This window comes from Poecilia reticulata, chromosome 2, assembly GCF_904066995.2.
Source record: "Poecilia reticulata chromosome 2, P_reticulata-male-v2, whole genome shotgun sequence".
Taxonomy (NCBI): domain Eukaryota; kingdom Metazoa; phylum Chordata; class Actinopteri; order Cyprinodontiformes; family Poeciliidae; genus Poecilia; species Poecilia reticulata.
In genome coordinates, this window is record NC_088831.1 from 13,593,098 (window position 1) to 13,605,361 (window position 12,264).

The 12,264-nt window shown below is 40.9% G+C and overlaps 1 protein-coding gene across 3 annotated transcripts; it reads left to right on the forward strand.

Annotated features, from left to right (window-relative positions):
- The first annotated feature begins 11 nt into the window (after window positions 1-11).
- On the forward strand, window positions 12-12,090 carry LOC103457242 (uncharacterized). 3 transcript variants are annotated; one of them, XM_081597934.1, is made up of 5 exons: window positions 12-3,812; window positions 3,941-4,831; window positions 6,006-6,272; window positions 8,289-8,370; window positions 9,289-12,090. In XM_081597934.1, exon 5 carries the CDS (start codon window positions 9,305-9,307, stop codon window positions 10,370-10,372), a length of 1,068 nt encoding a protein of 355 aa, XP_081454060.1. In that variant the 5' UTR covers window positions 12-3,812; window positions 3,941-4,831; window positions 6,006-6,272; window positions 8,289-8,370; window positions 9,289-9,304; the 3' UTR covers window positions 10,373-12,090. The 3 variants fall into 3 exon arrangements, with proteins under 3 accessions (XP_081454060.1, XP_081454066.1, XP_008395468.2); XM_081597940.1 differs by lacking the exons at window positions 12-3,812; window positions 3,941-4,831 and having other exon boundaries at window positions 5,509-6,272; XM_008397246.3 differs by lacking the exons at window positions 12-3,812; window positions 3,941-4,831; window positions 6,006-6,272 and having other exon boundaries at window positions 6,703-8,370.
- The last annotated feature ends 174 nt before the right edge of the window (window positions 12,091-12,264 follow it).

Consider the following 12,264-nt stretch of genomic DNA (forward strand, 5'->3'; position numbering starts at 1 on the left):
ACCAGGTGTCAGTGTAGCTCCCAACCCCAGCTGAAACTCGCCCCTGGAAAAAAAAGTGTTTCAGTGCAACAAACAAAGCAAAGGAAACAAAGCATGGTGAGAAATTAAGAAAATAATAAATCTTTCTTCATATTTTCCTTCCAGTCAAAACTTTCCTGTAATCCGTTGAAGTATTTGTTTGGATTTTTGTTGCTTTTCACAAATTTTTAGTCCACTGCCTGACTGTTATCTCAGATAAGCCATGCAACAGTGAAATGAGAATCCTTAAGGCACAAAGAGGCTCCTAAATTTAAGGAGTGAGTCAGCGTTGTGTCTGCACAGAAACAATGACGAAGAAAAGACTTCAGACGGTTCCAGAAAAACAGTTTGTTTTGACCTGATTAACCCCAGAATAAATCACAAAATAGCTTTCCTTAAGATCACCCATCTGTCCGCCCATCTTACAATCAGGTTCTGTGCTTCAAACTCTGGCCTTTAAGCCAACAGTGCTGGCCATTGATATAACGTAATGGCCAGCAACTTTTTGTTTTTGTTTACGTCTGGTATGTTTAAAAAAATCCCTCAGAGTCTGAAAACTGAAGTGAAGCGCAGCAGCAACAACAGCCTGAGGAGGCTTTTAGCTGCTGTTGCTTCAGCAAACACAATGTCTGCCCTTCTTTCCTTCGGCTTTTTGCACCGCGGATGTGTGAATGCACACACAGCCGAAAGCAAACAAACACACACCGATTCCCAAGGCAGTCCACCAGAGACCAACATGGCCGCCGGGAGACACTCAGAGCCGTAAATATTTCTACCAAAATGGGTTCAGTTCCTTTGGAGTACAGAAACCATACAAACCAAGAGGTTAAAGGTTAACAACGCACTGCACAGCAACGGCTTTAGGAGAATAATTTTGACATTTTCACAGATTTAAACCTTTCAATGAACTTCCCTTAAATTCTTGTTTTAATTACAACAAAAGAAGACATAAAAATCAAAGTGTAAACTATTATTTGTGATAAAGATCTGAGTTAGTCAGAGATAAAGCTTGGTCTGGGAGTGGAAAGCAGTCTGCTGCGTCCCTGAATGTTTCATGAGAGTTTGTCTTCTCCTGCAGTTCTGTGCAGGTTAACTTTACCCGCTTGTGACGTGATCAATCATCCAAGGAAGATGTTGTGTGTCCCAGTTTAGTTCCAGCCTCCTCCCAGGGAGAGGAAGAGAGAGATCCCAGACAGGAACAGGCGATGAAACGCAGAGGTGTCGATGCTGGAGCAGAAACAGAGATGATCGCTTCAACTCGTCCTGTTGGTGCTGAAGCTGCTGAATCTGTAACCAAATAAACCTCATCGGAGTGTTTAACACCTCGGTCTGCTTTCAGAGTCGCTGCTGCTGCAAAGAAAAGATCTGAAATATTTAACAAGCTTCTTTAACCACTCGGGCCTTCTGCCTGATGGAAATATGGCCGCTGCTGCTCCTGTGGAGGCGCTGACCTGCTTTCGGGACGACGCTCAGTTAAAACCTGCTGTTCTTTTTCTTTCAGCATCAAATAATGTAATGGGGAAAGTTTCTCTCTTCCAGTGAGTTTCCTCCTGAAATGCTGGCCCTGCAGCTCTGATCGATGGGACACGGATTGATCTCCGTTTCTTTCTCTTGGTGTTGTGCGGCTCTGCAGCAGGACTCGCTCCTCTCCCTGTGTGCAGCCAGCCTGCTCCCGTCGGGCTGTCAGAGCGCGTTAGCTCCACCTCAACAACCACCAAGGTAAAACACCCGGCTGCACAGCATGAGGGGTCGATGAATAATGAACAGCGGCTTCATTTGGGCTCCTGTCGGCCTCCGCCACGGAGCAAACGTGGAGTTTAAGGAGAAACGACACAAGGAGTCGAGGTTAGCGGTAAAATGTCCACGTCTGTGCAGAAATACCCCGACACGTAATGTGTTTGTTTAAAAGCCTGCAGCCTGAGGGGCTCTGACACAGAAACGTCCAGACGAGAGAAACAAAGCCTGGAACACGACTGAGGGTGAGGAAGAAACATCCAGGCTGCTTCAGAAGATCCCAGACCTGATTCTATATCTGTGAAAAATGATGATGAAGGAGTTTATTAACACTCTGTTAAACAGGCGATGTTTATGAACGCTCTTTACAGCACTGATAACTGTTAAACAAAACTCTGTTACCATTTGTAAACATCAGGAAAATAAAAGGTCAAAGGTCATTTAGCCAAAAACAGCTTATAGATTCAGCTGAGAAGAGCAATTATAAAAACAAACTTTCTAAAACTTACTTTGATTCCAGTTTCTCTTTGTTCTTTTCCCAAAACATGCAAGTTTTGTTTCTTCAAATGTATTTTTACAACTTTCATGTTACTTTTCTATATTTCCCAGAACTATAGTTATATTTCTGAAGCAACAACTTTTAGTTCTGGGACTTTCAGGTAACTTTGCTGGAAGTTACTATCTAGTTTTCTTGATCTTAAAGTTTATTTTTGCTGAACTTACTTGTTTTTTTTAACTTACAACACTTTCTTTGCAGATTAAATTTGACTTACAGGAATACTAAAATGAGATGACAATTAACTCCCAGACTGTTTCAAAATGGAATCATAAATAATTTAAAGGTTTCATTCCCAGAATTCACAGTTTTCTTTGTGAAATTACAGATTACCTCTCTTAGATTTAAAGGTTTCTTTCTTTCTTAAACTTTCTGGTTATTTTCTCCTACATTCTGGAGCTCACAGGTTACCTTTGAGGAACTTGTATGTTCCTGTTATATTTCACTATTTTCTTGAACTTATAAGTTAATTTTGTTGAATTCAACTACAATCATTCCTCCTGAATCTTATCGATTCAGATGGATCCCAGCAGTTATCTGTGCTGTCTGCCATTTTATGGATAAACTGAAAACTTTAAGCTTCAGAGACATGTCTAATATGTAATTTAGCATCTTTATTTTGCTAATATTCTGACTTTATTCTCATAAATCTCACATCGTTTGGTGGATCTGATCTGCTCCATTCGACTCCTTAACTCCATCTGAGATCCATCAGCTCTGCTTTCAGTGTTTCCACAAAAACTGCTGCAGCTGGACTCAACATGCAGCGTCTGAAAGGTCGCAGAGGACCTGTGTGTGTGCGTGTGTGTGAGTGAGTGTGTGCAGCTGCGACGCTCTGCCTTCGCCTCTGCTGACCTTTACTGAGTGTCGCTGCTGGACCTGCCGCCTCAGCGTGGAGCTTGGGTCGCGTCACGGATCGCATGTTTGACTGACGGCCTGCTCTCTCACACACGCACACACACACGCACACACTCATGCCTCTGTGTTGATGATCTGTCAGCTGTGGATCAGACCCGGTTGCAGTTTGTGCAGCTGGGCCAACAGGTGCTGAAACAAGCGGCTGTAATGCGGCTCTGTGTTTGTTGTGCCGACTCAACATGACGAGGCTGAATTATTCACAGGTTCTCCTGGAAGCTGCAGAAGCTCCGCCCGACATAAAAGCTCTGGCGTCTCAGGGGCTGATCTCATGCTTGGCTGCAGAAAATACAGAGTGTGTGTTCAAGAGTGAGTACGCGTGTGTGCGTGTGTGTGTGTGTGTGTGTGTGTGTGTGTGTGTGTGTGTGTGTGTGTGTGTGTGTGTGTGTGTGTGTGTGTGTGTGTGTGTGCGTGCGTGTGTGTGTGTGTGTCGTCTGCAGTGGAGAGCAGAAACACAACCTTGACCTAGATAACAAACCTGAGGAGAAAAGAAGAGGGAGAAGAGCGAGGAGGAAGCTGGTCTGGAGGTCACGACCTCCTGCTGCTGGTCTGATGGATCCACACTGACACACAGACCACCGGAGACTTGGTGTGTGTTTCTAACACACACACACTTCATCAGCCAGTTTTCTTATCAACTCAAACTCACACAGGAGCCTCTCGCAGGGCTTCGGGATTAAACCAGTAATCTTTTGCTCATCTGTCATTTTCTTCCAGTCCTTCCAGTCTGGGTCCAGACTTCCTGCTGGTTGATGATGGTCGGATCTGAAGTGAGTTAAAATGGGAGGAAACCAGAAGATCCCAGTGGAGCTGGTGATGATGAAGATGATGGAGTGATGATGGTTATTCTGATAAGTGGGTTCACACCCACTGAGGGGTCTCTGCTAACGTGTGAGCTACTGGGAACCAGTTCACGATGGTTCCTCTGTATGGATAATGAGGTTTTATTTAGTCCAAAGCTTTTATTTTCTTGGACCAAACTTTTAGTTTTTATTGTCATTTTAATTGCTTTATTTTCTGGGACTGAATTTATTTATTTTAAAAGGTTATTTTATTTTATTTTATTGGTTCTCTTATGTTGATTTTAATTTATTCAGGAAACTCTTATTTTCCAGGTTTTTATTTACGTACTTTTATTTTCTTCAATCAAATTAAAATTATTCAAACACCTTTTAATATTCTTGTTTGAAATGTATTCCTTTCTGTTTTCTCAGGTGTTTTTGGAGTGTTGGTCATGTTGTTTCTGATTCTAGTTTTCTGACATGCGTGTCTTTATTTGATTCAGGCAAACAGTGAGCGGACCAGCTACATCCTTAGGAATTTACAGTAATAATAAACCAGATGTGTGTGTGAAGTGTGTGTTTTCTGTCGGGTTTCAGTCCTGACTGAGGCCTCTGACGGCGGCATGGGCAATCTGTCCCCCCGCTCCACCTCGGCTGCCAGGACGGATCCACGGTCGGGTGTGAACGGCCATCACTGCTGCCGCCTCCCACTTTCACACGAACTGTATGAGTTTTCACACACTGCTGGTCAGTAGCGGGTCCGTCAGCAGATTGCAGCTGATTTGGGAGGACAGATGTTGGATTGGCAGCTGCTGGACTCTTTGAGGTAAATGAGGTTTGACTCATCAGATAAACTTATCTAGAAACAAATCTGTGTTGTTCTGGATGCTGAAACATCCTTAAACATTTGGAAAAGATTTGCTTATTTTGGCTTGGTTTGAAGAAGTGTCCTCTTGTTTTCTAGCGGCCTCTGTCGCCCCCTTCTGGTCACTAAGGCAAACTGCAGTTTGAATTCAACACCTTTGAACATGGCGACCTGATCCTGGTTGTTTTCATTTCACAAATTTTAATTGAATATCTGTTTATTCTCTTGTTTTCTTCATATTTACCATCAAAGAAAACTGGAAAGATCTGAAAATGATGGGGAAAAAATAGAATGCAAGGAAAATCTTGTTTGCATGTTGCTCTCATCCACAATGCATTATAATAATTTTGGCTAAATATTAAAAAGAACAAGCTATTGTTTCTAAACTTAAATATAATAAAAATATGAAATATATTTTTTAACAGTTTTAAAGTTTATCTCTACAATATTACCATTGAAAAACTGTTTCTGTCACTAGATCATAATCAGTTTTTTTCTGTTCTACATAAAAAGATCCATCTTGTTTTTGCTAAATTGTGTGTTTATCTTTATTTTCAAACCTAAAAATATAGATAAAATAGTGGATATTTTAAAAATGACAATAAACTTTCCATTCTGTATATTTATCTAAAATTATAAGTTGCATTTAATCAGAAAATAGTGTCACATTTGTGGCTTTAAAGTTTTATTTGGCTGACCTGAGAGTAAAAATAAAAGAGTAAAAATATTTTTTGATTCTTTGACCAACAGATCTGCAACATTTTCAGTCTCTTAACTACCAATCATCCATCCAGTGTCATGGTTTCGCTCCATTAATGGGACTATTGGGAGAAAATTGTCACTTTCAACACCTTGGCAGCAGAATATCAGGATGAAAAAGTTGTGTCTTTAAGAATCTGGGCGATAAATCCAGTTAAGATCTGAAACATGAGTGATGATCTGCTGTTTTAAACCCTAATAAACCCGATCAGTCAGTGAACATGGCAGGATTTTCCAGTTTTCTGATAATCTCAGCAGAAGTGGAAAGTAATCCTGCAGTGCAGGGATTAGTGTCTTCATGGAGTCTGAAGCAGCTTTCATGTGCTTCAGTAACTCCATCTTACCTTAATCCTGCTGCTGTCTCATGATCTGACAGCTGCTGACACACCAGCCTGTAAACATCTGGACACATCTGGACTGTAAACACAGATTTGGACCAGCAGTGACGGCATGGGGAATGGAAACACTCTGCAGAAGTTTATGGATCATCAGCCAGACGCAGCGGTGAAACCGAACCCTGCAGACACCCAACACCTGAGAGAGGAAACTCCACAGTGGGTCTGCTGTCTGAGTGAGCGACCTGGAGGGCTTCAGGCTGGAGTTCTGCTCTACATCAACCAGAACCGGTTGCCTAGCAACGGAGGTAAGACAAAATCCCAAAGGTGATGGCTGGGACCGCACAGTTTTTAATCTGTATTCTGACAAACTATATGTTAAAAAAGTTTGTCAGGGTCATCAAATGCAGAGACAGCTTTATTATTATTATTATTATTATTATTATTATTATTATTATTATTATTATTATTATTATTATTATTATTATTATTATGATGATGATGATGATGATGATGATTATAAATCTATTAAAATGTAATTTTATTAATTAATTCTGTCACAAACTGACCATTGAGGACATCAGATCTTGATGTGACCCACATGAACTTGAGTTTTACTGGAACCAGTCAGTCCAGTCACTTCACACTCCAGGGTTACCTGTGGAGTACCACCAGGCTCTGTGCTTGGTCCAATTCCATTGAATTAACACACACATATGTATAGTAAAGACTGATTACAGGCCAGGACTCCAATTTTTGGGGGTACCATTAGATTTAAAAATAACAATAATAATTTTATATTTATTTACAAATATTCTACTCTATATAAGAATCATAAGTCCATATCAGGTGAGTTGAAAAAACTGAATTAAATTTAAGGAATTTGCAGTTACATTCAGCTCAAACACCAGAAAAACACCTTTAAACTTTACGAAATATATTTAATATTCTATTTAGGGCCTAAACTGATAGACTGATCCATTATGGATTATTGGTGATGGACGTCCTCATCCACCTCTAGAGGTTTCACACCATTTGAAAAACCTTCAAATTTTACACTTATCTTCTCACTAAAATGCGTCCCTGTATGTTTTTCAGACTTATTGCAGTGACCTCTGACCTCTGCCACTGCTTCTAATGTTGTGGGATTAAGGAGCTTCAGGCCAAATCTCCCAGTATCTTCAGAGCCAGAAGTGTCAGAAAAAGTCTTGACAGTATCACTGTGTATTATCCACTCAGCTGTGAAGTCTGGATATCATGACTGTGTCCTGAAACAGACGTGATGTAACATGTAATTCACTCTGTGGGAAAGATTTTAAGTTCATCCAAGTTCATCTTCAAATGGAAACAACATTTTGTTTGGTGTTCAGGCGCTTCGGTTGGTTAAATGTTGAAAAGCATCAGATATATTCCTTTTTCAAAGGCGCCATTATTTAAAGGAACCTAAGGCGGCTTATTGGAGCTGATTGAAGAAAAGACTCCATGTTTGGTTATTTTAGACCCACATCAGGCCTTTAATGTGGTTACTTAAACTCCTGTATTAAATATCCAGACTTTGTTTTGGAGTCATTACACTCCAAAAACAAGACGAGTTCTGGTGTCCCTCAAGGATGAGTCCTCGGCTCCCCTTTTTTCTAAATTTACATTCTGACTTTAAACTGTGTGTGTGTGATGATATTTACAGTTTGTCTTTCTAAATCAAACACTAAGTGGCGCAAAATTTCAGTATTTGTGCTAGTTTTACAGATTTATTGTCAGTGACTTTGGTTAAAGTTTTGTTTTGCCTTTGTCCTGCAGCCTTGTCTTCTCTTTTAAGGCAATTTAAAAAAAAAAAAAAGTGTTATAATGCACATATCAAGTGGAAACATTCATAATCAAGACTGCAGAACAATTGTTTAAATTGCAGAAGTTTCAATAAGATGTTTAAAACTCTTTTAGAAATTTGTTGCAAAGACTTGACAAATTATTGAAAAAAACAAAAATCCATCACTTTTGCAACTTTGAAGATTTATTGATTGAAATTTGAGATCTTTCTCTCTTTAAACATCATTAGACTTCTCTAATCTTTCTGTAACTAAACAATGTTGAAGAGAAATAAAGCAGGACATAAACACGCAATCAATGAAATCTGTCCAGAGCTTTTAATTCTCAACTCCTGTCCCAGTTTCCTTCAATCTCTTAAAGCTCTCCTCTCTAACCCCTCCCACATTGCGCCTGGAGCGCCGGCTGACTGCTTGCCTGGTGAATAATTGACGAGCTCTCCCTCCTCTTTTCCATCCTCTGCCTTTGTCGCGTCGCTCGTCGGGTTCTCCGGGCCGTGACAGGCCGCCCTCCCCCGCCTCCATCACGTTCAATTTCCACCTGCTGCTGGCCGGATGGTGACAAACGCACTGGGAGCAGCTGCTGGTAAGACCCGAGGATTGTTTTATTGTTTCTGGGGAACAGAGGCTGGAAAACAGACGCATCAGGATCTTTTTTAATGTTTTATCTTTAATTGTTGATAAATTCTGGGTGTGAATTGTCAGATCTGTAAGAACTGCATCTAAATTAAACAATTTCTTGTCTTCCCTAAAGTTTTCTAAGAAAATTTTAACCTGTAGATAAATAATCAGAATCGTAGCTCAGAAAGTCATTTTTCTTGTTTTTCTAATCTTTTCCATCAATTTATTCTTTTATAATTCTGTCGGGTTTCTGTCATAACTCTGAGACTCATCTGAACACTTCTATCAAATGTTTTTACCTCGTAATTCAGTAAAATCAGAGTGAAGCTGTAGATGGATTAGATGGTTGAAGCTGATCATTTTCTAGTTAGATAACTTGTTGCTTCCTGCAGATAAACTCAAATGATACAGAATGTTTTCACTCTGTCTCCATTTTAATGAGGTAAAAGAACAACCATGTCGTCATCATCTGGTTTGAAATAACGTCTCATATTACAGATAGACCTTGATTTTCACATTTCTCTCCAATTGTATTAAGATCCAGACAGTTCGCTGGCTGTTTCATTGAATTTTTATTGTTCTGAAAGATTTTTGCTCAGTCTACAGATAGATCATCATCATAAGAAATCACTATATCATCTGCAAATCGACAAACTTTCTATCTAAAATGCTGCTTAGAATCACTGACTGCAGAAACTCGGTTTGTTTTTGACTGCAAAGATTTCTTTGTTTGGATTAAGTCACTTTGATCTATTCTAGACATCCTTTTGACAACAGAAGGGCACGGCTACACAACATTTTAAATTGTCAACAGGACTTAGTTGTGATGAAGTTGCTTCTTTAATCTGTTTTCTGTCCTAAAGTTTTGTGTCTGTTGTTTCAGAGATCTCTCTGGAGTCATGAGGGAGTTCCTGTTTGTCCTCCTGCTGGCCGCCGAGTCGTCCTGCATGTTTCTGAACTGGACGTGTGATCAAAGCTGCGTTTGCCATGGAGACCTTAAGTTCACCACCTGCTCACATGACGACCTCACCCAGCTTCCCGTCAAGGTCCCGCCCTCCACCGAACTGCTGGACCTGTCCAACAACCTCATCTCCGTCGTCCAAAAACACGTCTTCAGCAGCAACCGCAAGCTGAGGGTTCTGCTGCTGCAGAACAACAACATCAGCCTGGTGGAGGATGGCGGCTTCGCCCAGCTGGAGTTCCTGCAGAAGCTGGACCTGAGCTGGAACCGGATCTCTGTTCTCACCGAGGGATTCTCCGTCGGCCTGGCCTTCCTGCGGGAGCTCCAGTTGTCCCACAACCAGCTGACCGGCCTGGACAGTCGGAGTTTCCTCCACCTGGACAGCTTACAGAGGTTAAACTTGACCAACAACAGCATCCAGAGCATGGAGGTGAGGTCGTTCTCCTCCATGAGCAGCCTGCGCCAGCTTCACCTGCAGGACAACCAGCTGACGTCTCTGCTGAGCGGCACCTTCTCCATGCTGCGCTCCCTGGAGGTCCTCAACCTCGCCGGCAACCAGATCCATGAGATGGAGTTATTGGTGTTCAACCCGCTCACCAGCATGACCTTATTGAACCTGGCCGACAACCAGCTGTCCACCGTCTGCTTCAAGACCTTCCTGAGCATCCACACCTACAGCACCCACATCCTGCTGCAGGGAAACCCCTGGAACTGCGACTGCGAGCTGCAGAGGGTTTTCAGGAAGCTGCGCAGCATCCAGAGGATCTTCCTGGACGACTACTACAACCTGACCTGCAGGGAGCCGCCCGTCCTGCACAACCACCGGCTGATGGAGGTGGACACTGAGCTGTGCATTGCTGAGACGGTCACCGTGCTCATTATCACAATCACCGTGGTGATAACCGTGCTGGCCGCCATGCTTATGGGCGAGAGGAAGAAGAAGAAGAGGAGGAAGGGGCTGCACTGGACGCAGCAGGGGGAATTCTCGGATGACTCGGATTTCTGAAGCAACGTGATTTATTTTATTTATTTCCCATTGCTGGATGTTCATTTACACCTAAAGTGAAACTCAACGGTGTTTCTTTTGCCTTGAACTCTTGCTAGTGGCGGTTCTTACATGGGCAAGCACCTCCCTCGGCGGTCTTTTTAGAAGACCGCCGAGGGACCCCGAGGGACCCCCCAAGAATTTAGGAAATCTAAATTCTTGGGCGGTCAAAAGGAAGTGCAATCCTGCAGAGAGCCTCTAAAATAATCTCCATATCCAGACAGATTGAACACGCATGACAGGAATAAAAGAAAACTTTCAAAAAAGAACTGATAAGATTGGACGATATGGACTTATTTTGTGATATTATTGTGATAACGATAAAAATTATGATTAAAAAAACCACTAATTATCTTCACAGGGTATTGTTCTCGAAAACATTTAGCATTTTAATAGGCTTATTCAGGGCACAACTTACTTAAAAAGTGTGATTTATATCACTAGGATTCACTCAGTAACTGTAATTAATCATACTTGAATTGACTCATATTTATCGATATTCCTGTTGAACAAAACGTGGAGGAAATAGCAAAAATAACATTTTTAATATGGTCAGTTTTTTTATTTAACATTGCATTTATCATGACAATGACAATCAAAATTCTTATCATGATAAGAAATTTTTACAATAAATGATAAACAATAAACAATACAATAAATGCCCACCCCTACAGAAAGGTTTATTGTTCTTTTAGCTGGTGCCTGCAACATCTCCCCCACACAGACCTACTCCAGTGCCACCCTGGGCAACTGCCCTTATGTTTCATACATCAAAAACCAACTCTGACAAAAAAAAAAAAAAAAAGCCTGGTTTTTAACATTTTCAGTTGTTTTCACAAATAAAATCCTAGAAAATAATGAATTCAATTTGTAATCTTCTACCTTTAAAGAGCCTGGTCAACAGTTTTTTGTCCTGGATTTTGCTCCATACATACAAAGTTTTGAGCAGAACAAACATGGTCTTTTGCATTTCAACAATTATTTTCTTCTCGACCAGAATTATGGAGTTTGTCACTTATCGTTTCCAAATCGGCAGTTTCTCCTCTGTTTATTAATTTCTGGACTTCTGAAAACAATAGCGCTGGATTATATTTAAAGGTATCAAAGTAGTGAATATTTAAGTACTCCACAATTTGTGGTTCCACCGTGAAAACTTTCCAAGTTGTATGAGTGGTTTCTGGTTCCCTCTGCTGATGAAGAGGACTCACTGCAACTAGAAATCATCTGACGTCAGGAGGTCATTCGCTTTAAGCAGCAGGGTGTGGTTTGCGGGTTTTCTGCCGGCTCATTACGCCCTCCAGGAACATTTCCTTTTCACAGAAATCAGGAATGGCCACAGACTTGTTTCCACACCTTTGCTTGGAGTCTAAACCATGCTCTTATGTAGGAGTTAAATACAAATTAAGTTGGGAAATATATGCAAAATTTCTTGAAATAGATCTGTTCACACACTTACAAAAATCTATTATTAAGAAACTCACTTTTAGTGATTTAGTAACTTAAAGATTTCGGTGATTGTCGTCTGTAAAGTAATATGTAGAAAGAAAACTGGATTTTAAGATTAAGTTAAACTGAATTTGTGTTTTTCTTACACAGTGAAACTAATTTACGGTGTAAATTGCTTGTATTCTCGGAGATACTGACAATAAAAATCCGTTTTGTCTCATTGTGACTCTGAAGCTGTCTGTGTGTATTTTGCTTACCAACATTAAATATTCTCTCCCATTGAACCCAGGAGTCTAAAAGCTCAGATATTTACGTAATTTGTCTCTAAAGTTAGTCACAGGAACGCTTTCAGACGTAAATACAAAGGTTAATGGAAGTTTCCCTTTAATTGAGACAGCATTGCTGGT